Genomic DNA, 27,907 nt, shown 5'->3' on the forward strand with positions numbered 1-27,907 from the left:
TAAAGCCATGACTGTATGTTGAATGTAAATAAGTTATACACAACTGCAACCAGTCACTTTTTTTAATAATAATGCTTTATTCCATAAACATGGAAACCACTTCAAATGGTTTCGGGAGGATCCGGGAAGTTACATCATTACTGGTAGTAGCATAATGCTGGGTGCTGGTTCTATGGCAGAAAGATGGGTCATACTTTAATGTATCGCCATGACTATAGCTTATCTGTCGATATGGATGTAAATTTAGTTTTTACTTACTGTGACAGTATAGGCGGCTTTTTTAGGATATGTCTGCCTCCATCGTGTGAAAGTGTTCTGGACATCAAAATGGAGGCAGACATATCCAAAAAAAAGCCGCCTATACTGTCAAAGTAAGCAAAAACTAAATTTACATCCATATCGACAGATGAGCTATAGTCATGGCGATACATTAAAGTATGACCCATATTTCTGCCATAGAACCAGCACCCATTATTATGCTACTACCAGTAATGATGTAACTTCCCGGATCCTCCCAAAACCATCTGAAGATGAACCTGAAAAGGTTTTAAAACCGGTTTATGGAATAAAGCATTATTATTCAAAAAAGGGACTGGTTGCAGTTGTGTATAACTTATTTACATTCAATTGACTGTTGCTTGGTCTCCATATTGTATTGGTAGCATCAGGTCTCATCTCCTATAATGATGGTATTCATAAACTGTGGATTACAGTCATGCATTTTTCCAGTTGGGTTTGTTTCAGCTCATCTGTCAGCATGTGTGATACAAACTGGGCACAAATATTCCACCTTTTTAGATTATCCTGAACAATAGTGCTTGCACTGTATTTCCTTATCTTCAATTCTTCTGCTATCATTCTCAAAGATTGATGCCCATCATCGACAAACATCCATAAAGTCTGTTCAATGCTGTCTGAGATTGTGCTTGTTGGTTGTTGACCCAAATGTGGCTCATCTTCGACAACTTCTTTTCCATATCTAAAGTGTGTAAACCACTCAGACACACACTCCTGCTCAAAGCATCAACACTGTATACTTGCACTAATATTTCATGAGTCTCCATCACCATTTTCCTTAACTTGAACCCAAAATCTGTATCAATGTGTTGCTCCATTTTGCACTCCATTTTGCAGTGACCTTAGTAATTACAATGACTCCATTAGTGACCAAGCTACTACTTTTCTTTGGTGATTTGCACACTTGCTGACATATCTCTCAATGGGTGCCTCATCTTAACAACTGAATTTTTTAACATATGGGACCATTCACCAAAGTTTTCAGACACATCTTATGTAATGCCTAGTGAGGTTTAGTATGGAGCTCAAATGTGAAATAATTTTGTTGGAGATAAGTGTTGAAGGTGGATTAAAAATGATAATTGAGTGCTTTTATGGATCACCTCTAACATTGCTTCACTTACCTGTTCTAATACCTTTTGGTTATGACCAAATTTTAGCACTAGTCTTCTATCTTAGTGTATCTCAATCTGGACAAAGTGAAGAAGGAGTAGCTGAATTAACTGTACTTTAATTACGATGTCGAAGTTTTGACAGTAATCTCCCACGCTGCTGCTTCTTCTTCATGTGCAAGATTGTAAAATGGGTCTGGTAGCAGGTTTATGTTTGACATTTGCCTTTAAATAAATAGTCTTGGCCATGTTGTCATTTTCCATCAGATGGTTTAATTCCAGATTATGATACACTTTTGCAAATGATTAGGATATTCACATATATTAGCGATGGTAACAGTTTATAGTGTGATCATCAACACTTTAGCATACATGACAATCAACTGCGTCATCTGCATCATTATGTCAAAGACCTCGTAAAACCTCCTGGTTCAGGCTGGAGTTGTTATTCTGGTTTTAGTTTACACACTTTTGAAGCAGGTTAATACCATTACAAAAACTAGAAAAATGTGAAACACACAGATTGAGAATAATGTCAATATTTATTTATAGGAATATGATGCTTATATCATATTGACAGTGTTATACTTAAATTGATTTCAGTATGTTTTCCATTCTGATTGTCAAACAGGTGTTTTGCAGTTTTGTGCTTTACTACGAATATTTCAAATCTAGCTATTTTCTGGTTGGGATAGAACTGACGAAAACTAGGAAGCATTTCACTGTTTCTGTCTCCCAAGTTTTCAGATGAGACATAAAGTTCCAAAGGTAATTTAATTAATAATTTAACATTTTGCACAATTTGTAACTTTTATCTTTTGTTTTGTTATTGAAATTAACATGGCTATTTCCATGATTTATTGCTCAGAGGTTTGTTTACATGTAATATGCATTGTGTCTGTTACAGAATTTATGTTTCTCAATAATTGTTTAGTTCCAAGTTTTGTTGTAAGCCTTCATTGAAGATATTTTTTGATAATCTGTAAAATCCATGTTATAGTTCTTGTATATAGAATTTATAGGGTGCTTACATACATTATCTTTCAAAATATTGTGTAAAGGGCACTGTATCCATACTGGTATACAACTGCCTCGGGGAGAATAGTGGCATAACGTTTCAGGGAAAATCTGAAGAAGCTTGGCTATAAATTTTCTGGTCATTTTATAGTATTAGGGTAAGATTTTAAACTTACCAGTGTAGACTGGGAGACTTGAGTGATTATGGCAGGTAGCAGGGACAGGGATTTGTGAACTTGTTCTCAACCTTCATCTGTTAATTCGCTTCAGCAGTTATTCAGAGAACTGACTCATTAGGGTAACATTTCAGTTGCCTTCATTACAAAAGGCTTGAACTATTTGACTCAGTTAGTGTAGAGCACAGAATGATTAATCATAAGGCCGTTATATCATCACTGGCTAGATGTTGTGTCTTTGGGAATGGAAATAAAAATTAGATGATATTTCTGCTTAGTAAGTGCAACAAGAATCAGATTGAAAATTGCTTGGGCAGTCAACATTAAGAATACATCTGTGAGTGAGGCTGAACAAGTTGAGTGTAAATGAACAAAGTTCAAGATTGTTGTATGATGCACTTTAGACAATGGAAAATCCAGGATAGTATGTAACAATATTATGAGAAGGAAAGTTGCTACTCACTATATAGCAGAGATGCGGAGCTACGGACAGGCACAACAAAAGGACTCTCACAATTAAAGCTATCAGCCATTAAGGCCTTCGTTAACAATAGATGCACATACGCCCACAGGCACACTCATGCAAATGCAGTGTGGTTTCAGTTGTCTGAGACTACAGTTTTGTGTGTGTGTGTGTGTGTGTGTGTGTGTGTGTGTGTGTGTGTGTGTGCATCTATTGTTGAGAAAGGCTTAATGGCCGAAAGCTTCAATTGTGAGAATCTTTTTGGTGTGCTTATCTGTGACTCAGCATCTCTGCTATGTGGTGAGTAGCAACTTTCTTTCTCATAATGTTGTTACACTTTAGACAAGTATGTACTGAGCAAGAGGATGGAAAATACCCACTGTCGTTTGACAGCAATGTTAGAAAACTGCACCAAAAACAAAGAGAGCTTCTCTACAGATTTAAATGCAGCTAAAGCCTCATTGATAAACAAAAACTGAATTTAGCAAAAATTAACATTTAACAAATTTGATAGTTAAATTCTGTCACCAGTCTGACAGAAAATCCTAAGAAATTATGGTGTTATATTGAATCCGTAAATGGATCAAAGAGATCTATCGAGACCCACAGTGACTATACTGGCACTGAAATGGAGGATGATAGAGAGAAGGCCACAATACAAAGTTCCTTTTTCCAGAATTGTTTCATTGAGGAAGAAGATACTGAGCTTCCTCCTTTAAATTGTCACACAAAGGCCAAAATAAAAGATGTTAAAATAAGTGACCATGAACTAGAAAATCAACTAATTCATCTTAACAAAGGAAAGGCATTTTTGCCTGTCAAAATATGTTTTATATAGAATATGCAAACTCTTGTAGCGTCTGTTTGCTGTAAGTCACTAGAGGAATGGGTGTTCTAAGTGATTTCAAAAATCCACAGGCTATTCCTGTTATCAGAGGCACACACACATACACACAAATATTGGCTTATATCATTGACACCAGTCCATTGCAGAATTTTAGACCATGTCTAATTCTTGTGTATTGTGACCTTGTGGTGACTGAAAATCTCTTCTGTTGTAATCAATATGGAGACCTAAAACAGTGATCATGTTGAGCACAGCTCACCCTGTTTGTACACAATACCCAGAACCCGGAAGGGGTAGATAGTGGTGCCGAAATTGAAGCCATGTACCTCAACTTGCAGAAGGTGTTCAGTTCAATTCTGCACAGTCACCTAATGAAAGAAATTGTGCTTAGTGTGGAATATGAGACCAGCTTTGTGATTAGATTGTAGAATTCCATGAAAATAGGAAAGAATATGTTATAGGACCATTACTGTTCACATAATATATAAATCCACTAGTAGATTACATCAGAAGCTAATGCACTAATAGATTATATCAGAGGCTCCATATGACTGTTCATTGGTGACACTGTTCTGTATAGAGATGTCACAACACTACGAAGTTGTTGCAAAATGCAGGAAGACCTGCAGAGGATCAACACTTGGTTCATGGAATTGCAGCTAACCCTAAACACAGGCAAATATAACTTATTGTAAATAAACAGGTGGAAATACCCGCTATTGGATGATTATGTGATTGTTGGACAGTCTTTGGAAGCAGTCGTTAAATGCCTAGGAGTATGCAATATGTGACAATTGCAAGTGATAGGACAGCATAAAACTATCACAGAAAAGGCTGATGCCAGACTGAAATTCATTGCAGCAGTACTTAGGAAGCATAGCAGTTGTGTGAGTAGCTGCACGGTTTGAGGCACCATGTCACGGATTGCATGGCCCCTCCCGCCAGAGGTTTGAGGCCTCCCTCAGGCATGTGTGTGTGTTGTTCTTAGCATAACTTAGTTTAAGTACTGTGTAAGCCTAGGGACCGATGACCTCAACAGTTTGGTCTCTTAGGAATTCATACATATTTGAACATTTTGAAACATAGTCCATCCATGAAAGATGTAGATTACAAAACACCTTTTCGTCCAGTACTTGAGTATTGCTCATAATTACTGGACCCTTACCAGATAGGATGGAGTGATGAAATAGAGAATATCCAAATAAGGTCATCATATTTTGTCACAGGTTTGTTTAGTAAGTACAAACGTGTAACAAAAATGCTCACTCAACTTAAGCCGCTGAGATTAAGAGAGAGACATTCTGCATTTCGATGCAGTTTACCATTAAAATTTGGAAATATATGATCCTAGAAGAGACAGCAAATAAATTGTTTCCTCCTGTGCATATTTTGTGGAAAGACCATGAAGGCAAAATTAGTGAGACTTACTAATGAACAGTCTTCATGCAAACAATTTGCAGCTGATACCACATGTATAGATATAAAATAAAAAGTTATTGGGCTGTAATTTTACCCTCTTTTTAATTTTTAGTGTGTAATCAGTTATTTAACAAATGCCTCAGTTGTGTTAAGAGGAAGAAAGGTGGGGGAAGGGAAAGTTTACAGTCAAGTCTCATTCTATATTTAATAAAAAAAATATACTGTGCATCTAACTTACTCTGGAAACATGTCTATAATAAAGTGCACCTCAATTTGCACATTATTTCTGAATAGGGTGAACAACATCCTGGTTTATAGGGAGATGTGTGAGGAATGTTTCCTGGAAGTTTGGCCATACCTTTTTGTAACACCCTGTATTGTGAGTGGTAACTATCCTTTTCAGAATATTGTTGTTATTCCATTGTCAAATGTTTTAAAATGTTTGGACAACACTTTTCCTATTTTTCTACCTCTCAACAGCGTAGAAAATTTACAATAGTACCTAGAATTAGCAGTGGTAATTTCTGTAAGAATACCTGTTATAAAACTTGGTTTGGGCATTATTACTCCACTATAACTGCTAGCTCCTTCAGTAATTTCTGTGGAGATGCATTCACCCCCCTCAGTCTGTAGTACTGTATATTCCACATATTTGTACAACAGGCACATTAGACTATAGTTATCTATGGTTAAGATGAATGGTTTCTCATAATATCCCATTCCCCATTCAGTATGGCATGACAGTCACTTCATAGCATCTACGGTATGTACAAATACAGTACTGTTAAGACTGCTAATGTTGGCTGGGGCCTGACACAAAGTTCCTATGGCCCAAAGTAAATACAGAACAAGCAAACCCTTGTTTGCTGTGAACAAACTGTATACTTTCATTTTCAATAAAGCACTCTAAAACAATGTCAAAATTACAAAAATAAAGAAAATACTGCACTTTAAAATTAGGCCTCAGAAACTAAAATGAAAACTGGCAGACATAACAATAGATCTGCAAAAATAAACATTAAATTGACAAAAAATAACAATGAAATTACATATAAATTAACACAATTTTTCATGTTATTAACAATGAGTAATTAAAAATTCTTTCTTTTGATCCTTGAAGATGTCTTTCTGGGTATTGCTTTATAATGTTTTCCTGTAATGACAAAGTGTTGCCTGCCAGGAAAATGTATAGTAGTGCCTTTGTTCCCTGAAGTAAGCATTGGTCTTCTGAAAAGTTCAGGTTTCTTAAATCTATTTTGAAGAACTATATATAGGGGGCTGAAAGATATCTCAAATATTTGTTCTTGACCTTTGGTAAGTAGTCTTATAGGGATGACTGGCATCTGTCTTCAAGCATCTGGCAATTCAAGATCTGGGTTTTTGTGTGCTCCCCTGTGAGTCGAACAAACTAGTGACCATTCATGCTACCCTTTGTTGTATCTTCATACCCTTTCAACGAGCCAGGTAGGGTGTTTATGAACTGTTTGCCTCCATTTTCCTCTGTCTTGATATATTTCTCGTCTTAATATTGTTTCCTATTTTTCACCTCTAGTCTTCAGATCTTCCTTCATATGATCCAGCCATATTTTTCTGATTTGTTCTATTGATATTTTTCCTGCATATTTCTTTCCAAGTATTGCTTTGGTAGGCAGTTATCCTTCATCACGTTCAAATATCCAAATGACATGAGCTGTGCAGTACTCAGTCCCTCTGCTATTGACAGATCCACTTGTATATCTCCTGTGATGTCTTCATTCCTAATTTAATCGTGTCTAGTCCTTTGCAAGGCTGATTACAGAAACTTCACTTTACATGTTTGCAACTTGCTCAAACCAGTCATGTTAATCACACGGCACTCCAAGCTGTATGTTGTAACCAGCAGGAAATGTGCTTAAATATGGACTGTTTGGTTCTCACCAGAACTCCCCTGCCATACACAAGATGTCTGCACTAGATAAAAGAATTTAGATCCCTATGAGGTCTGATCTGTACTTTTAGTTTGGCAGCTCCATTCCTTGGTATTGTACTTCCCAGGTAATTGGAAGCTTCCTCACATTCAGTTCTCTCTCCATCTGGACTGGTGTCTTCCTCATAATGATTACTATAGTTTTGCTCTTGCTCACTGTCAGCTGGTACTTTTACTCATTCATCTAATCTCCCCTGTATGTCTAGTTCTATTTCTCCCCACATAGCTACATCACCATAAATTTAATACATGTTGACATTTATACATTTTTGTATATCTATACGGTAGTGGATTTCTGGGTTTTGAGTCTTCAACTTGGGAATTGGTAATTTCATATGATCCAAGATTGGTTAGTACATTTGTCTCTACTAGAACCAGTTTTATTACAATATGGTCACTGGTACCAGCATCATTGCACAACTGATTCACCAGATCCAGCTTGAAACTTCCTGGCAGATTAAAACTTTGTACCAGACCGAGGCTCGAACTCGGGTCCTTTGCCTTTTGCGGGCTAGTGCTCTACCAACTGAGCTACCCAACCATGACTCATGACCCACTTTCACAGCTTCAGTTCTGCCAGTACATCATTTCCTACTTTCCAAACCTCACAGAAGAGCTTCATATCAGCACACACTACACTGCAGAGTGAAAATCTCATTCTAGATCCAACTTGTTTGGCAAATTCCTGAAGGCCACAATTTGATGCCTTTCAAACCTGCTCATTTGGCTGTAGGAAACATGAATACATCTCTGTGGCATGGTTGCCTGCTTGCTTAACATGTCTGCATCATAGTGAGTCTTTTGTCTGTGAGTGTTCACGATTAAAGGCTACACACAGACGGCACTGTGCCTTCTGTTGGTGGATGCTGTTGAAACCACTGTCAGAACACTACTGTCCCCTTGATGGCTTATGCTGTCATCAGTTCAAAATCAATGTCATCTGTCCAGGTATACTAACATTATTTCTAGCAAATATAGATGATCAAACAATGGATTGTCACAATGTTTGATCATCTATATTCTGTAACACACTTGCTTTGTTGGTGAAGTCCTATATTCATGACTTGCAGTTTCTTCACTTGTTGTATATGGCATTTTGGAATTTTTGAAACTCTATATACACATCAAAATGCTATTTCTTCTCCAGTGTCAGTCATTATTCCTCTCAGATGTGTCGGTATGTATTTCTGTTAAGTCATCATAGTATTTTTGCATGATGTTATCATGTAATATGCTTGCAAATGGTCCATTTTTCACTCCTATTACATTTTCATTAACCAGTGTTTTCTTTGACCAGTGTATAAAGTTAATTTACCTTTCTTTTGTGGCAACTTAATATTGTTCACTGGATTAATTGAATTCTGCCTATTGAAGTCTGTCATTATTTAATCAAATTCATTACCAAACAAAGCACCAGCCTTGCCTGTGCTGTGTGTTCTGCTGTAATGCATCAAGGCTAGTTCACCAACTTTCAGATGGTGCAAGCTGCTGCATATGTAATCTCTCAGGTTTCCTTAGCACGACAGATTAACTGTGTGCTTCTATGTATTCTGACAAGTTGTTTTTTCCATTCTGTACACAATATTTTTATGACTGACCCAGACATCTTCAAGTGCTGCAAGTTCTGCTGTTATGTCTAATTGCTGCCAGAACTCTAGAGATTCTGTGAATTATTGTTGGTCTTGTGGAACTGTTTATAGCCATGTTTGATTTCCCACACTCTCTGTGTGTTTTGATGCTCTTTGTTTTTCAGAGCTCAGACTGATAATATGTGAAACAGTAAATACATCTACATCTACATTTATACTGCGCAAGCCACCCAACGGTGTGTGGCGGAGGGCACTTTATGTGCCACTGTCATTACCTCCCTTTTCTGTTCCAGTCGTGTATGGTTGATGGGAAGAACGACTGTCTGAAAGACTCCGTGGTGTTCGAATCTCTCTAATTTTACATTCGTGATCTCCTCAGGAGGTATAAATGGGGGGAAGCAGTATATTCGATACCTCATCCAGAAACGCACCCTCTCGAAACCTGGCGAGCAAGCTACACCGCGATGCAGAGCGCCTCTCTTGCAGAGTCTGCCACTTGAGTTTGCTAAACATCTCTGTAACACTATCATGGTTACCAAATAACCCTGTGACTAAATGCGCCGCTCTTCTTTGGATCTTCTCTATCTCCTCCGTCAACCCGATCTGGTACGGATCCCACACTGATGAGCAATACTCAAGTATAGGTGGAACGATTGTTTTGTAAGCCACCTCCTTTGTTGATGGACTACATTTTCTAAGGACTCTCCCAATGAATCTCAACCTGGAACCCGCCTTACCAACAATTAATTTTATATGATCATTCCATTTCAAATCGTTCTGCACGCATACTCCCAGATATTTTACAGAAGTAACTGCTGCCAGTGTTTGTTCCGCTATCATATAATTATACAATAAAGGATCCCTCTTTCTATGTATTCGCAATACATTACATTTGTCTATGTTAAGGGTCAGTCGCCACTCCCTACACCAAGTGCCTATCCGCTGCAGATCTTCCTGCATTTCACTACAATTCTCTAATGCTGCAACTTCTCTGTATACTACAGCATCATCCACGAAAAGCTGCATGGAACTTCCGACACTATCTACTAGGTCATTTATATATATTGTGAAAAGCAATGGTCCCATAACACTCCCCTGTGGCACGCCAGAGGTTACTTTAATGTCTGTAGACGTCTCTTCATTGATAACAACATGCTGTGTTCTGTTTGCTAAAAACTCTTCAATCCAGCCACACAGCTGGTCTGATATTCCGTAGGCTCTTACTTTGTTTATCAGGCGACAGTGCGGAACTGTATCGAATGCCTTCAGGAAGTCTAGGAAAATAGCATCTACCTGGGAGCCTGTATCTAATATTTTGTGGGTCTTATGAACAAATAAAGTGAGTTGGGTCTCACATGAGTGCTGTTTTTGGAAATCCAGTGTTTTCTGCTGTGGTGGATCTGATGGCTGGTGAAAGTTTAATAAATTGAGTGATGGACCCTAAATTTCATTTAAGTAGAAACCTCTGTCCCTGTTTACTAATTCACTAATGTCTTTATTTTGATAGACTCCTTAATTATGCTGTCTCAGAAACTTGTCATTTGCTTCATGATACTGATTTCATCGTATTTAATTTCATAATTATATTGATAGCAGTGCTCAGTGCCAGCTGATTTATATGACTGTTTTAGTCACATGTATCACTGATGTTTCTTGCATCTCTCCTTGACTGTTCCAAAGGACTGCCTCACATAAAGACTTACCACAATCACAGGGAATGCAATAAACAACCTGATTTTGGAGACCTAGATCATTTTTAAGATTACAAAGAATATTTTTGTCTTAGTCGAAGGGAGTGAAATACACTGGATGCTATGTTTCTGTAGGAGTCTGCCTATCTTCCTGGATGTAGGGCCAGCGGACAGTAGAAAAGTGGTTTTGTAGCTTTTCTTCCTCACTCACAGTCTCAACTTCTTTCTAAAGTGTTTTGATTTTGATTTCATTATCCATTTAGTTTGACATCAAGTTATTTCCTATTCAAATGAAAATATTATAAACAAACTGATCATGTGGCAATAGGTGTTCTGTTATCACCTTTTGTGGAGAATCTCTACATGAAACACTTTGAAGGGAGGGTATTAGAACCTGCCAAATTGAAGCCAATGTTTCTGTTGTTATGTGGACAGCATGGTTGTGGTGTGGCCACGAGGAGTGTTCCTTGAACATTTAAACTCTATCTATCATGAAGGATCTTGAAAAACAGAGCCAACTACCTTTCCATAATGTGTTACTTAAGAGAGCAGCAGACAGATTCCTGTGTCACAAAATGTATGTAGAAAACCTACGCATAAAAATCTCTGTATCCATGCCTTGAGGCATCACTACCCATCACAAAGAAATTCAGTGTGGAAAACTCTAGTCTATAGAGCTTGAACACTTTCAGACAAGGATAGCCTTGCCAAAGAATTACAACACCTACAAATAGTGTTCGGAAGGAATGGGTACTCAGATCATCAAACTGAATGGATGATGAAATCAAAATCAAGAATATCTGAGAGAGAAGTCGAGATTGAGACAGAGGAAGAGAAGGCAAAAATTGCTTATCTATCTTCTGCTGTCCCAATATCTGGAAATGCCAGCAGTATCCTATGGAAATATAGCATTCAATGTATTTCACTCTTTTCAGCTAAGATGAAAAGTATTCTTTGCAATAGTAAAGGTGATCCGTGTCTCTGAAAGCTGGGTGTGTATCACATTCATGCAAATGTAGCATGTCTTGTGTTGGGCACTCTATCAGGACAATTTAGGAGAGATGTAAGAAACATCAGTGACACACTTGACTAAAACAACCAAGCAAATAAGTTGTTGGCAAGCACTGTCTCGAATATGATCATGAAACAAAATATGGTGAGACCAGTAATGTGGTGCAAATGCCAATTTTATGGTATAGTTTAGTTAATGAATCAATTGAAATAAAGATGTCAGTAAACATAGTGAATAGGGACATAGTTTTCAATTTAATTGACGCTTGGGGTCCGGCACAATTTAGAGCAGGAAAATACGGAGAGCATTTGTGTTTCATAGACTATCTGCGCAAGATCTGCAAAACAGAATACCCACACATCATTAAGCTGCTTATGTTGTTTTACAGATACAGATAGCCATTAGACCCAGTTTATTACACTGGAACAATGAGAATGATAAAAAGGAAGGTGAGAGTGTGGATGAATGATTAAAAATAAAGTATAATTTTTAGTACTTTGTTTAATTTTAGGAGTGTGCAATTCAGGATCAGAATGAATTTATCACTCCAGAGCAACAGAGAAACTTTCAGGCAGATTAAAACTGTGTACTCGACCAGGAATCTAACTAGAACCTAGTCTTTCACAGAAAGCTAGGATGGAGAACTGTTTGACACAGCCTAGGTTGAGATAACTTTTTCTTTTTTTTACTGTAACAAGAAAATTTATTACTGTGTTTAACATTCAATGACTTCTCTTATACATATGTTCCAGGTATTCCCATTGGAAAGATGGAATGGAAATTCATAGGAGCCTGTTTCTTTCTAATATGGATGGGTGAGACGAACAGCCTTGAGAGTAGAAGCAATTTATGTAGACCTCGACGCTCTTATACTTTAGACTGTACTCATCAGGTAAAGTGATATTTATATTTTGATTTGATTATCTGTTTATTATAAATACAGTGGAACTTTATAAAGTAACCTACAAATTACTGTGGCAGGCCAAGTAAATTTTACTGAATGCTGCACTACACTTTAGAATGACACATATGCATGACATTATTTTTCAGACAATGGTCACAATGACCTACCTGTCATTCAGTTCCTCAAAAATAGAAATCTGCTCCTTGGTCTTGGAGCCATTTAAGAACTGTTGTATGAGTGTCCTCATTGTTGGAAATCTCTTTCCTCACTATAAAATTCTCTCTTAATTTTCAGGGTTGCAAATGTCAGTTTTAAGTAGCATTGTTTTGAAATGTTAAACACTTTATGTGCAATAAAGGTAGACAATGTTTAAAAAAGAATCTTCACACATACTTTTAACTGTGTGCTGAACTTGCAAATGGTGTCAGCATCTAGGGGTTGTGAAAGTTGCATAGTCTTAATAAAAATTATCAGAACCATACTTGTTGAACAGATAAGGCTGGAATTTTTTAACTTGTTTCTACTGGTAAATTATTTCGTATTAATGTCACATGCCACAGAGTCAAAAGCACTGTTCATTTTCATGATATATCACAGAGCATTTTGCGAACAAATGTACTGCATAGTGATACCTGCCAAAGACCCTAACACAGTGTTCTTGGTGAGAGGCACAAAATGAGAGAGATGCCCACATCTCCAAAAAACAGTATATGGATTGCATTTTGCTCTAGAAACTTCCAACCACTCTCTAATACTTGTGAGTAGTGTCGCAGGTAGAATGGGTGTTATTGACTGAACATGGGGATTGATGACATCATTCACAGCATGCTCTGTGGTTTGTAGGGTCTGTATTGCTGCCAGAGGTGTCCACACCCCATACTGAGGGCATTATCAGTTGTCGGAATACCACTATGGTTGCAGGTTCAAATCCTGCCTCAAGCATGGATGTGTGTGATGTCCTTAGGTTAGTTAGGTTTAAGTAGTTCTATGTTTAGGGGACTGATGGCCTTAGAAGTTAAGTCCCATAGTGCTCAGAGCCATTTTGAGCCAGTTGTCGGAATGTGTGTATAAATCTGTTAAGTTGCAAAAAAACAAAGAACATTTTGTGTACCATTATGCATGTTGCAGTTGTTTACATTTGTTTCTACTTTACTATCACCTGATTATACTGATTTTTGACAACATAAATGCAAACTTGCAATATTTCAAATGTATATGAATCAAAGTTTTGCCCAAGTACTAACAAACTTCATAAACATCTAAAAACCATGAAATAGTTACTTTATAAATAAAAATAAGTTCAGACATGGCTAATAGTCAAGTTGTTGTTATGGTCTTCAGTCCTGAGACTGGTTTGATGCAGCTCTCTATGCTACTCTATCCTATGCAAGCTTCTTTATCTCCCAGTACTTACTGCAACCTACATCCTTCTGAATCTGCTTAGTGTATTCATCTCTTGGTCTCCCTGTACGATTTTTACCCTCCAAGCTGCCCTCCAATGCTAAATTTGTGATCCTAAAATTGTCAAGTAGTATCATAGATTTCCAGAATTAAAAGTAAATGCATCAATTTTTTATTTATCACAAAATCCCCCTCACACAATGTTGCACATAAAATCTGTACAAGATGTGTGACTTCGTGAAAAGGCATGAAAACTAGTTCTTTTTAAAAAACAACTTAACTATTTGTGAACTTTCTGGATGGGATTTGAATGTGGAAAACCCTTTTGTAGTGCTAAGTGATAATGTAATGTGAGTGGAAATATTTGTCATTGAAATACCAATTTTGCTCTAACTGTTGATTGATAAAATAACAATAAAAATAATCAGTTATTAGTGGATGGATAAAAAAATCTACTCACGAAGCAGCTGGAGGGGAACCTACACACAAAAGGGTTAATTTTTACAAGCGTTCAGAGCAAGTGGCTCCTTCTGGCAGAAGCATTGAAGGGGAATGAAGAGGGGTTAGAGATTAGATTAGATTATATTAGCACTTGTTCCATAGATCATGAATATGACACTTTGTAATGATGTGGAACGTGTCAGGTTAATGAAGGTCTCTACACAAGACATTACATTACACAAAATATTACATGACACTCAATATTTTTAATTTTTTTGTGGGGGTTGGGAAATTACCCACTTACTATATTCAAAAATTCATCTAATGAGTAAAAGGAGTTACCATTAAGAAACTCTTTTAACTTCCTTTTAAATACTATATGGCTATTTGTCAGACTTTTGATTCTATTAGGTAAGTGACCAAAGACTTTTGTGGCAGCATAATTTACCTCCTTCTGAGCTAAAGTTATATTTAACCTTGAGTACTGAAGATCATCTTTTCTCCTAGTGTTGTAGCCATGTACACTGCTATTACTTTTGAATTCGTTCGGATTGTTAACAACAAATTTCATAAGGGAATATGTGTATTGCGAGGCTACAGTGAAGATTTCTAGCTCTTTAAATAAGTGTCTACAGGATGATCTCCAGCAATTATTTTGATTACATGCTTTTATGCAATGAACACTGTTTTACTCAGTGATGAGTTACCCAAGAATATGATGCCATACGAAAGCAGAGAATGAAAATAGGCGTGGTAAGCTAATTTACTCAGATGTATATCATCAAAATTTGCAATGACCCTAATAGCATAAGTAGCTGAACTCAAACGTTTCAGCAGATCCTCAGTGTGTTTTTTCCAGTTCAACCCCTCATCAATGCATACACCTAGAAATTTTGAATATTCTATCTTAGCTACCAATTTATGATCGAAGTCTTATATTTATTAATGGTGTCATTACATTTACTGTGTGGAACTGTATATACTGTGTTTTGTCAAACTTTAATGAGAGCCCGTTTGCAGAGAACCACTTATTGATTTTCTGAAAAACATCATTTACAATTTCACCAGTTTATTCTTGACTGTTGGGTGTGATAGCTATACTTGTATCATCGGCAAAAAGTACCAGCTTTGCATCCTCGTGAATATAGAATGGCAAGTCATTAATATATATTAAAACATGAATGAAAAGGACTGGAGAAGCTTAGAGAAAGGTGTAAAGTTCAAAAAATTCACCCGGAACCCCAGGTTAGGGAAGGCTTATTGGATGGGATGAGAAGGAAACACTGATTGTTGGGGACTTGACCAGACAAGATTGGAAAATCTGAGAGCTTAAAGGTGGAAGACAAGGTAATATCCAAGACAGAGATTACTACTAAAACATTGTGCATGTGTTAATAAGAGTGAAAAGCTAAATGCATTGTACGTAACAGGGGTTGGAGGGGGGATAGTGAAAAATAGACAAGGCAGAAAATGAAAGAAGTAGAAAACTAAAATGGAGTGAAGAAAGGAGTAGTTCCTGTGAATAAAAGCTGGGATGGAAGGAATTAATGTTAATTAAGGGCAGGTGGGTGGCAAGAACCAAGGAGATGTTGTAGTGCAAGTTCCCACCTGCGGAATTCTGAGAAACTGGTGTCTGGGGAAAGAATCCAGATGGAATTTGTAGTGAAACAGGCACTGATGTCATGACTGCCGTGCAACAGGATATTGTGTGTTGCTGTATATAGCCACTTCCTATGTCCATTCTTCCTGACTGAAACCATTGTTAGCGGCATACATAGTAAATGTCTCCTCTGCTGTCTGCTATCACCATTAACCCTATAATTGCCTGTCTCCCACCTAGCATCTCCAGCTCCTTTCTCATTGACGATTTTGCCATCTATTGAGTTCTCCACAGACTTGTCTCCATGAGTGGTGTCTTCAGCATTGTCTCAGTTGTCTTTACTCATGCAGTATCAACAATCACTTTCACTTTTCCACTGACAAAACCATTTGTATGAATTTCTGGTGGCAGAATTAGTTTCTTCTTTACATCTTGGGCCTGTTGTCTTCTGCTAGTTGAAACTATTAAATTCCTGGGGCTCATGCTCAATAGGATACTTTCTTAATCCTCCAAGGTGTCTTACATGACTGCCCACTGTACCTGGTTCCTCAATGCCCTATGTGTCCTCAGTAGTACTTCCTGGAGGTCGGATTGGACTACCCTCCTCCACTTGTACTGGTCACTTATCTGTTTGAAACTAGTCTACAGGTGTTTTGTTCAAGCATCTGCACATCTGTCCCTCTTATGCTGTCTCAATACTATCCACCATTGTGGCATCCATTTGGCCACTGGTGTCTTTTTACACTAGCCCAGTTGAGAGTGTATGCAGAAGCTCTCGAACTACTGTCATACCACCTGATTTTCTCATCAGCCAATACTTATTCCTAACTGCCCATCCTACACCTCCTTCTTTGATGACTCTTTTGATTGCCAGTAAGGGTCACATCCCTCTTCTCTATTACCTCCTGGAGTTTGCTTTCAGCTATTGCTCCAACAGCTTAACTTCATGCTGCCTGCCACTTTCCCAGTGAGTGTGAACCCTACACCATCTTTGCTTCGTGTGGCAGCCTGTGTCCATCTTGGCCTACATTCTCTTTGTAACAATACTTTCTGAGCTTTGCTTTACCCCCATAAGTTTCTTGACCTTCACATAGAACTTCACAGTAGTACCTTTGTCCACACTAATGGCTCTCGGACTGACCACGGTGCTGGATGTGCCTTCATCACTACCACCAACATTTTTTGGTATCGGCTTCCAGAACACTACTCAGTATTTACTGTGGGGCTCTTTGATCTGCATCAGGCCACACAGTACATCTGGAGACACAGGCTTTTTAGTTCTGTCATCTGCTCCAACTCTCTCAGTGTCCTTCAGCACGTCTGTTCACTGTACGCTGTCCATCTCTTAATGCAACAGGTTCAGTAAAGCTGGCACTTGCTCACTGCAATTTAGGCATTTTGCCCCACAAGAATTTTACTCTTTCACATACTTCAGCTTTGAGTGTTTTCCTTTTTTTTTCCCCACTGCCACACTGTGATGAACGTATCATCCATATACCATAGCACCATAGCAGAACATTATCTGCAGGAAACCAAGGCATATACTCTCTTCTGGGTATGTGTCATTCTTGTTGCACAATGTTCTTTGCATGAGATACCATGTGTAACTTACTTTATGATGGCCATATGTAAATATCTTTCATTCAGAGAGAAGTGTTTTAATTAGTAGCATAGACATGGCATAACAGGAAATTGGAATAGCCACAAGTGTCCATGGAAGAGCCATAGCTCAGGTGAAGGGCCTTAACCTTTTGGCCTGCAACAAGAAAACTTTCATTGTGTTTAGTAATTAACACATGACCAAATTTTTGTGATGTCAGATGGCAGTAAATCAGAAACCCTAAAATTATGATATTGTAATCAGTGATAGTCTGATAAGAAATCCTGTAAAATTGTTTGTGATGTAGCACATGATGAATGATTAGACAATTTGATATGCCCTGGAGAGAGGTGGTTCAAATATTATCTGAGTAGGAATGCTTTATAGGACATAAAAATAAATGAAAAGCCCTATGGAAAATGGCTGGAATTTAATTTCAGGACGAGAGGAGGTTGGTTAAATATTTAAATGTTTAAATATTTTTGTAGTTTACTTCCAATAAAATTTTTAAAACAATTCCAATAAGCTTCTGTGACATAATAGTGTGATTGGATAATTCAGTTTACAATGAATCATTTAAATTGTACAGTTGTCCCATAAGGTGTGCTGGAAGATGTTAAGAAACTAAAAGATTTCGAGAAAGCAATTAAAAATAAATAGTTCTGGGACCTGCATCACATGATAGGCCAAAGTGGGCAGGAGACAGACTGTCTTTAGAGTGCTGCATTTTTACTAATGGAACTGTAGTGATAGCCAGCTCTCAATTTATCCATCAACTGATGGGGCACCAAGCAGCCAATATTAGCTCATCATTAATCTACGATTGATAACACATCCCTACAGTATACCGTTTGTTCAAATTGAACTACATCCAAGATGATAAGATATAAATTAACTTAGTACTGAGTGTTTCTGTCCAGGTTTATGTAATCTCCCACAGACACACAGCTTAGTCTTCAATTCAATAAAGCTTATGCTCATCCAAAAGCATATAAAAATTCTATACTTTTGAAACATAAATAAATTTTCCTTGGATGTTCAGTGTATGGAGAGCACAGTGTAATTTTTGTAATCACTGACTACAAGCAATATTAAGCAAGTCTATTTTCTCTAATGTCTACTGTTCGAGTAAAGTTCAGTGCTACCATACATAAACTAAAATTGTTCTGTGATGTTTACTGAAAATACTGTGATACTGTGATCTCTCCATTTGCTGTTTAAATCTTTATTTGTAATGCGGGAATTTAAGAAATTCAAGTTTTTGTTTGAAGGCTTTTACTTTTTTGGTATAGAGTAAGATACTACATAGTATTGGACATATTTCTCCAAGAGATTGTGAAATCAGTGCTTTCTAGGGAGACCAAAACATTCATCTGTGGTTGTCTTAAGACATCTGTGGGAATTAGCTAGAAAGATTTTGAGTTAGAAGCAAATACCCAAGTTCATACACATTTTCTATAAGAGACCACATACGGGAAAGATGAAATTATCATGAGCTTGAAATCAAAAGGCTTCAAAGGAGCCATTGTCAAGAGATAATTTTCTCTTTAAAAGTGCAGGCTAAAGGAATATGGATGCCAGTACTTATTTACAAGAATAATTAGACACAACTTAATGCTATATTCTTTAAGATTAGCATGCTGTGGAGCTAAAAAGTGTGTTCTTACCAATAGATAATTTTATTAAATCATACACTTGAACTAAAGAAGCTGTCAATGTTTGTTTGATTGCTCAGCATCTCAAATTGTTTAATATTTTACCGTATGTACTATGAGACATTGTAGCTGAAGATTTCTGTGGGCTTCTACATAGTAGCAGAGGTGCTATTTTAAATGCTTTTGTTGTCAGAACTAATGATTTAATTTTATTTTATTTATATGCTGTGCATAAGACTACAACACTTACTATGATTGGATTTTTATGAAGTGATAGTTTGCCAAACTGATCCATATGATGTGCACTAACCACCAACAGAGCTTCCTCTTTGACAGCTGTCACTTATTCCATGTCAGACAGTATCTTCCTTACAGCCTCACAATCCCTGATTCCCCCATCTGCAGCAGAAATCAGGAATTGTCGAAGTATACTAGTAATCTTACCAGTGCCTTTACTGACAGACATATCATACATAGCTAATCTGCCAAATCTCCTGTGCCATCTGCTCCTTTGATACCAGTAAATCTGTTAATCAGCTACCAGCTAGCACTCTTCTGATCACTGAGAATCACCCTGGCCTTGAAAAGCTCAACCACATCTGCCATCAGGGCTTTGACTACCTCACTTTGTGCTCTGAGATGAGGGCTATCCTACTCAAAATCCTACCAAGATCTCCCAGAGTAGTGTTCTGCCACCTATCCAACCTACAGAATATTGTTGTCCATCCATATTCCAATTCTATTCCCAATCCTGCACCAGATGGGTCATTCCCTTGTGGATTGCCAAGGTGCAAGACCTGTCCCATGCATCCAGCCGACACCTCCTGCTGCTGTCAAGTTACAGGCATTTCCTACCGAATAAAAGGCAGGATCACATCTTATGTAACTGCAATTACTCCTATGCACACATGACAAGTAACCAACTATGTACTTGCAATGAATGTCCCATCATCAAACTGTGTCAAATTGCAAACTTGACCATCCAGTTGACAAACATGGTATACACCACAGTGCAAAAGACTTCAACAGCTGCATCACTAAATATGCCATTTGGATACTCCCTTCCAGCTCAAATTTCTCTGAACTATGCAGAGGACTATTGTGTCTCCAACAAATCCTACACTGTCACAATCCCCTTAGCCTAAATCTCTGCTAACATGTTCCCACTGCCTTACCTTGCCTTTTCCCTTCCCTCTTTTACCTGTACCACACCTTCTCCACCCATGTCATGCTCTGCTATCTCCCACCACTCCTTCTTCTCTCCCTTCCCCCTTGTGGGCATTCTCCCTCTGTCTCCCTTCCTCTCTCCCCCCTCCCTCTCTCCTGCTCCCTTTTTCAACCCCTCTCCCTTCTCTCTCTCCTCCCTTTCTCCCTCCTCATCTTTACCCATCTGTATTCTTCCCCCTGCCCTCCCATCTTTTCCCATTTTCCCCCTCTCCCTCTTCCCTCATCTCTTTTTGTTGCACCCTCTGTATTTTTTTATATTGTTATATAACTGTAATATCATCTGTCCAAAGACCTGCCTCTTTCCCACCACCCCTTCCTTTTATCCTTCTCTACCATCCCCTCTCCCCTCCCCCCTTCCTCAGATCAGAAAACTGCTTTCAGTGATCAAGTATCAGTAACTAATGTTACTGTAGCTTTGGGAGTGTACATTTGAATTTCTGTGTGGTTGTGTATCTGAATATATGTGCTGTTGCTGGAGACAAGCTGTGCTGGAAAACTAGTATAAATGCTGTTTTTTGTTATATGTTACTATGCTCCACACAACAATCTGTTATGGTTGTCTTTCCATTGATTTACATACTGGGAAATATAAAACTAGACAACAATATACTCTGGGTGATTGCCAAGATTTTTTAGTTTTGTGAGATGTAAGCTACATTTTAAAATCAAGATACTATCTTCAGATGAAACTACCAGAGTACAGAATGAAGGAACTTGGTTGGCTATACCATACACACTGTGTGAATAACCATTTTAAGTCTGTGCAAATGGTCCAAGAGTTTGAGCTAATTTTAAATGACTTACAGTACCTCATTTCATCACAAGGACAGTGCCATTTGAAGTAATTTGTTGCCAGATAATAGGAGGGCTATTGCTAGGATGGATACAATGGTTTCAACTAGAAGGTATTAATACTGCTGCAATGAATAGTGTAGTAAAAAGCAATCTATTGTATTCTGGGAGGAGCAAAATAAGATGCATGGAAAAAACGTCTTGATCTTCACGTAGAAGAACAAGTATAGTTGAATATGCATCAGAGTATTAATAAAGAGGAAACACAAGTTTGGGGTTGCAGTAGTAGTTAACAGATTTTAATTTGTGTTTCCTTTGAAGGGAAATTAGGTTGCTGTCATAAGTAAGAGATTTACTACTTTCAGACACTTTTTGTTGGCATAAATATAATTTAAGTGTAGTTGCATTATTTGATGTGTTAGCATTTGTTTAAACAAAATGAAATGGTGCAAAGAGTGCACATTTCTTCTCATGTCAGCATATAGATTTCTAGACCCAGTATGACTCATGAGAAATGTTTGTAAACTGTCATATAATTTTTTATTTCACTAAATCTACTCTTTTCATGTGATGAAATCTTGTGTTAGTTTTATAAAAGCTATCAGCCAGGTGTTTCTGGGAAATGATGGTATGTAAAGGATGGAGGAATGGAAACTTTGTTAACAAATTTAGAATTTAGTAAACCTTATACAGATAGAGATGAATGTATGGAATATATAGTGCATGGTGCATAAAAATAGTGCTGAAATCTTTCAGAAGAGTTGGGGTAAGGAGGGAGAAATTAGGAAAAGACGAGTTCAGTTCTTGTGGCCATGGAAGAGATTTAGTCTGGCAGCTACAGGAAACGTTAGGTTCAGGATAGAAGGTGGTGAGTATTGTGAAACCTAGTGCTAATCTTAGTTACAGGAAACATAGAAAAAATCTGTAGAGGTTTAACAAAAGATAATTTGATACTGATATGTGGGGGAGCCAGAAACACTAAGGCTGAAAACTTCTATATCCTCTTCCATAATCTGCAACCCACCTGATGGTTTGTGGTGGAGGCTCTTCTGGTACCATTAATTGATCCTTCATTCCCTGGTCCACTCATGAATGCCACATGGATTGAATGATTGTGGATTGAATGATTGTCTGTAAGTGTCTGTATTATCTCTAGTTTCCTGAATTGTTTTCTCATGGTCATTTCATGAGATGTATGTGGGAGGAAGTAATGTGTTGTCTGACTCTTCCCAGAAACTGCTCACCCAAAATTTCAGTAGTAATCCTCTCTGTGATGCACAATGCCTCTCTTGTAGCATCTGCCACTGAAGTTTGTTGTGCATTTCTTTAAGGCTCTTGCAGTGACGTAATAATCCCGTGTTGAAATGCACTGCTTTTTGTTGGATATTCTCTATATTTTCTAACATTCGTACCTGGTAAGAATCTCAGATTTCTAAACAGTACTCAAGAGTCAGTTGAAAAAGTGCCTTATAAGCCACTTCTTTAGTGGTTGAGTTACATTTGTTTAAGATTCTTCCTATGAATCTCAGGCTGTCATCTGCTTTTCCTACTATTTGTTTTATGTGGTCATTCCACTTAAGATTGCTTTGGATAGTTACTCCTAGACATTTTACTTTATATTGGTTTCCAGCAATTTATCATCAGTAGTGTAATTGTGCAGTAGTGGATTTCCTTTACTATATGTCCACAATATCTTACATTTATTTATGTTCAGCATCAACTGCCAGAAACTGCAACATTCATCAGTCTTCTGTAGGTCATTTTTCAAATCAATACTGTCTACTGGGATTGCTAATTTCTTATGGAAAACCGTATCATCTGCAAAGAATCTTACAGAGCTTCCAACACTTTCTACTTGATCATTTGTATATTTTGTAATTAGTGACAGTACTATCACACTTCCCTTTGGTATCCCAGAAATTCCCTTTATATCTGTAAACTTTGTTCCATTAAGAATAACATGCTGAGTTCTGTCTGCAAGGAAGTCCTGAACCCAGTCACAAATTGGTCTGATACTTTGTGAGCTGTGTGGAGCGACCCAGTCACAAACTGGTCTGGTACTTTGTCAGCTCATTTTTATCATTAGACGGCTGTGTGGAATGGTGTCAGATTCCTTCCTGAAGTGAAGGAACATGGCATGAATCTGAGTGTGATTGTATACAGTGCTGTGGATCTCAAGGAAGAACAGAGCAAGTTGAGTTTCACAAAGCTCTGTATGCAAAATCCATGTTGATTTTTATAGATGAGATTTTTGTCATCCAATTCTTGAACATGAAACATGTTCCATAACTACAACAGAATGATGTCAATGATATAGGCCTATAATTATGTGCATCTGTTCTATGATCCTTCTTATCTCAATGATATAATCCTATAATTATGTGCATCAGGCCTAAGACTCTTCACAAAAATGGGAATGACATATGCTTTTTCCAAGTTGCCAGGAACATTTTATTTCTCCAGTGAACTATGGTAAATTGCTACTACAAGAGAAGCAAAGTTCTTCCACATAATCTTTGTAGAATATTACAGTACTAGGGCTGACCTGAAAAAAATGAGCAGCTACTGTTCACACAAATGTAAGTTTTTTTAAAAGGTCAGGTTGCGCCATGACCAATTTTAGGTTAACTCATGTGAAGTGAGTAAAAACATATGTGGGAATTCTCCTTTGAGTGGATATGAGACCTCATGTAGGTGCTGTTCCTGTGGGTGCTGTGAGGAGATTGGGATAACTCATCATGGACCACACCTCAATACAAGAGGTAATGACAAGTTAGAAGATCTATCATAAGAAAGCATGAGGGGGTCTAAGAGCATACAAAGGCAAATCCCTGTGGTTATTGGGGCCAGGTGAGAGGAACATTGTAGGTTATATTAAAGAGTCACACAAAAAGTATTAAGGGAAATTAATGTTACAGTGACTCTCATTTCATCAGATAAGGGCAGAGGGAATGAAATTGTTTCATCAGAATATTAGGTGTATAAAAAATAAATTAAATGAGTTGTTAGTTTGTTTGGAAGATAGTAGTTGGAAAGAAACTGATGTCCCTTGTCTGTCTGAACACCATATAACCAATGGGGGTTCAATCTTGTAATAAATGGTTACAAATTAACTGCATTGATTGATAAAGTAGGAGCTTCACTTTCATAAAAATGAATATAAATTCAAAAATATAGAAATCAGTAAATTTTATATGGGATAACAATGGGCACTGTAATCTTTTTTATTGTTCTAAATTTTCACTGGGTAATTGGGAAATTTTCATGATGGAATTTGATGTTTTATTGTGCTGTCTTTCAGAATGAAAGAACAGATTATTTGTTTGTGGCAACTTCATTGTAAATTTCTTAAAATAATCTCACAGAAAATGTACTTTAGATAGGTTCCTGGGCACATGTGGTTTAGTGTCAACCATAAATTTCCTTTCATGAAAAATCAAGAAAGTAGTATGAAAACTGGTTGATTTTATTCGGGGTGCTGGGGCATCTGTTATTCCTTGTTCTTTTGGCCACAAAACCCTATTTTTCAACAAAACTCTATTCAATGTGATGGCCTTAGACCAACTTACTGAGAGGGGCTCTATGTTTGCTTGATACCAGTCTAATTGTCATTGCTGGTGCCAACACCTTGCTGCACCACTAGTGTTCCCGTCATTCATGTTCTGCTTCCCATGGAGTGCATCCTTCATTGGGGCAAACAGATGGAAGTCTGAAGGTGCAAGGTATGAGCTGTAGGATGGATGAGGAAGAACAGTCCTATGAAGTTTTGTGAGTTCCTCTTCAGTGTGCAGACTTGTGTGTTGTCTTGCATTGTCAGGGAGAAGGAGAACTTCATTTGCATTTTTGTGATGACAGACATGTTGAAGTCATTTCTTCAATTTCTTGAGGGTAGCACAATGCCTTTCAAAGTTGATCATTCCACCATGAGGGAGGACATCAAACAAAATAACCCCTTCAGATTCCCAGAAGACCATCTTCATGACTTTACTGGCTGAGGCTGCAGCTTTGAACTTTTTCTTTGGAGGAGAGGTAGTGTGACACCAACCTATGGATTGCCATTTTGTTTCTGGTTCGAAATGGTGAACCCATTTTCATAACCTGTGATGATGTGTGACAAAAAATTGTCACAGTCAGCCTTGTAATGCACAAGAAATTCTGCACAGATGGTCCTTTCTTGCATTTTATGGTCTTCTGCTAGGCAGCAAGAAATATAGTGGTTACACACCTTTGAATACCCAGCTGGTGCACAAGTATATAAGCACCACCAACAGAGATATCCAGATGAGCAATGAAATGTTTAATTGTAATCAGTAGATCACCTCAAATGAGACTGTCCATACATTCCAACATTGCAGAAGTCACAGCTGTGCACAGCTGGCCAGCATCTTGGAGATCAGACAGGTTTGCTCAACCTGGTTTCAATGATGACAGACACCTCACTCAATGACTCACCATGGTCTCTGTAGACATTCTGCAAGCACCAATGAATATCTGTAATGCTCTGGTTTTCCTCCAAAAGAAACTCAATGACAGCTCTCTGCTTGGAATGAACCCTGTTACAGACTCCATTTTGGAGGCTACATATAGCACCGCCACCTATTAGAGCTTCATGAGACTGTAAGAACTGAAGTGGGAATATTACATGATGTCTCACAACTATTTCTGCATTTTTTCAACTGAAATTGGCTGAGAAGAGAAATGTGTTGCATTACTTATTGAATGGCCATTATACATTGGAAGATAATGTATTTGTACAAAAAGCAAAGTTAAACAATAACATGCTTACCTAGTTATAAATAGAATGACAGATAATGATACCCTGTTAATCACATTACATAACTTCATTACAAGTACATCCATAACACTTAATGTAAACAGTGAGGATGATTAATGACAAAACAGTGGAAAGTTTTAAGGTAGGCTTAAAAATGTTCACTAGGGTGAATTGTAAAGTGTACCTAATGCCAGTTATAAATTCAACCTTTTTTTAAAATAAGTTTGCAGCCATTTTTGAAAGCATTTTTCTGAAGAGAGTAATTTCTGTAGGTATTAAAGCATGTGTGAGATCAGACAACGAAATGAAATCTACGTGAAATGTTGTTCAAAGATAGCCAGGAAAATAAGTCTAAGAAGATAACACTACATCTATTAAAGAAACTGAGCATTACCTTTTTATATACACTTATATAATAATTTGATATTTTGTAGTGTTTTAGACAATATTTTGTTTTCCTTTAATCTGTGGCCTATTATTATAAAAGCCATGGTATTTTGGTAGTAATAACACATCAGTTTCTCCCAGTTGTTTTAAAGCATTTTGTACATTTTGTTGTAGTACTTTAGCCATGTGGTGCACTTGTCCACTTTAGTGGACAGCACTTAATGTTGCTTCTTTGGCATTTTTAATCAACCCTGAGCATGCACACTTCAGTGGGCAGCAGAAAGTGTTGCTTCTTTGGTGTTTTTAATCAATCCTGAGTTTGCAAATACAGACAGGGTGCAGTGCTAGTAGGGAGTATCCCCTGTAGCAGACTGCATACATTTGCAGCCTCAGGACTGATGAAGAATGCCAAAGAAGTGACAATATCAGGTGCCCACTGCAGTGGACAGCTGCATTATAGAGCTAAAGTTAGTGTCTTTATCAGTATTTCCCTGTAAACAACATAGATTATTTTAGTAGTAGTTTACTTTTGCAGGCTTGCATCACATAGAAATGATGTTCTTTTTAAGACACACACACACACACACACACACACACACACACTTATTGTGTGAACAATACGCTTGTGCAATGTAGACCAGAGATTAAGGGACTTCTGATTTTCCACCTGTGCAGGTACTTACTCTCACAAAGTTACTGCAGTCACTGTCCCACCCTGAAGAAACGTGTTGTCCCTTGGCTTTGTTCTCCACATGCAAATGAAAGAATAAAACTGTGCAATAGTTGTGCTGTCCACTAGAATAATTTGTTTTATAATTTTTCATTTGTAAGTATCATTTGTTGGTAAGAATGCACAGTGATACACACCACTCTTCCGGAGTGATATATAACACTGAGTCTTAACAGCTGTTGCCAAATTCTCGATGATTTTATGGCATACTGTAAGCAAACCTAACAAAATCATACCTAGCAACTACACAGGTTGAATGGCAGAAACAAATGTCACTTGGGAACTTTTCAAAATGCAATATTTCATAAATGACTCACAATAGGATCTGCAACAAACACTTCTGACATTCTAATTCACCCTACTTTTATTTTGTTAATGTTAATAGGCGTTGTTTCATTTAAAAAGTGTATGTTTGCACCAAAAATACACTTTCTAAGTATTATTACAATCTGTTTTTGGCTAACAATATGAGATCCTATCAATTGATTGTGTGAAAACTGCACAGTAATAGCGATTTCCATTTCCGTAATATCTGTGGTACAATTCTTAGGTGACTCATCTTGTATATTTCTTCCACCTTTCAATTTTGCCCTCTTTGCTTAGTACTAGTTTGCATCTGAACTTTTGGTTTATATACAGGTGCTATTTCTTTCTCCAGAGGTCTCTTTAATTTTCCTATAGGTGGATCTGTTTTCCCCTATTTATACATACTTCTGTAGTCTTGCATTTGTCCTCTAGCCATTTGTGCTTGGTCTTGCCATGTACCTGTTTCATAATGTGCTGCCTTAACTTCTTCATGTTTCAAAG

The 27,907-nt window shown here is 37.5% G+C and overlaps 1 protein-coding gene across 2 annotated transcripts in view; it reads left to right on the forward strand.

Moving 5' to 3' along the window:
- Window positions 1-27,907, forward strand: part of LOC126329050 (uncharacterized) — a 207,858-nt gene that overhangs the window by 14,565 nt on the left and 165,386 nt on the right. The window contains exons 2-3 of one of the 2 annotated variants that reach the window (XM_049996093.1): window positions 2,041-2,177; window positions 12,342-12,481. In XM_049996093.1, the coding sequence (XP_049852050.1) occupies window positions 12,359-12,481 (123 nt within the window). In that variant the 5' untranslated portion in view covers window positions 2,041-2,177; window positions 12,342-12,358. The remainder of the gene's footprint in view (window positions 1-2,040; window positions 2,178-12,341; window positions 12,482-27,907) is intronic. The other variant, XM_049996091.1, reaches the window with a different exon arrangement.

This window comes from Schistocerca gregaria, chromosome 2 (assembly GCF_023897955.1).
Source record: "Schistocerca gregaria isolate iqSchGreg1 chromosome 2, iqSchGreg1.2, whole genome shotgun sequence".
NCBI lineage: Eukaryota > Metazoa > Arthropoda > Insecta > Orthoptera > Acrididae > Schistocerca > Schistocerca gregaria.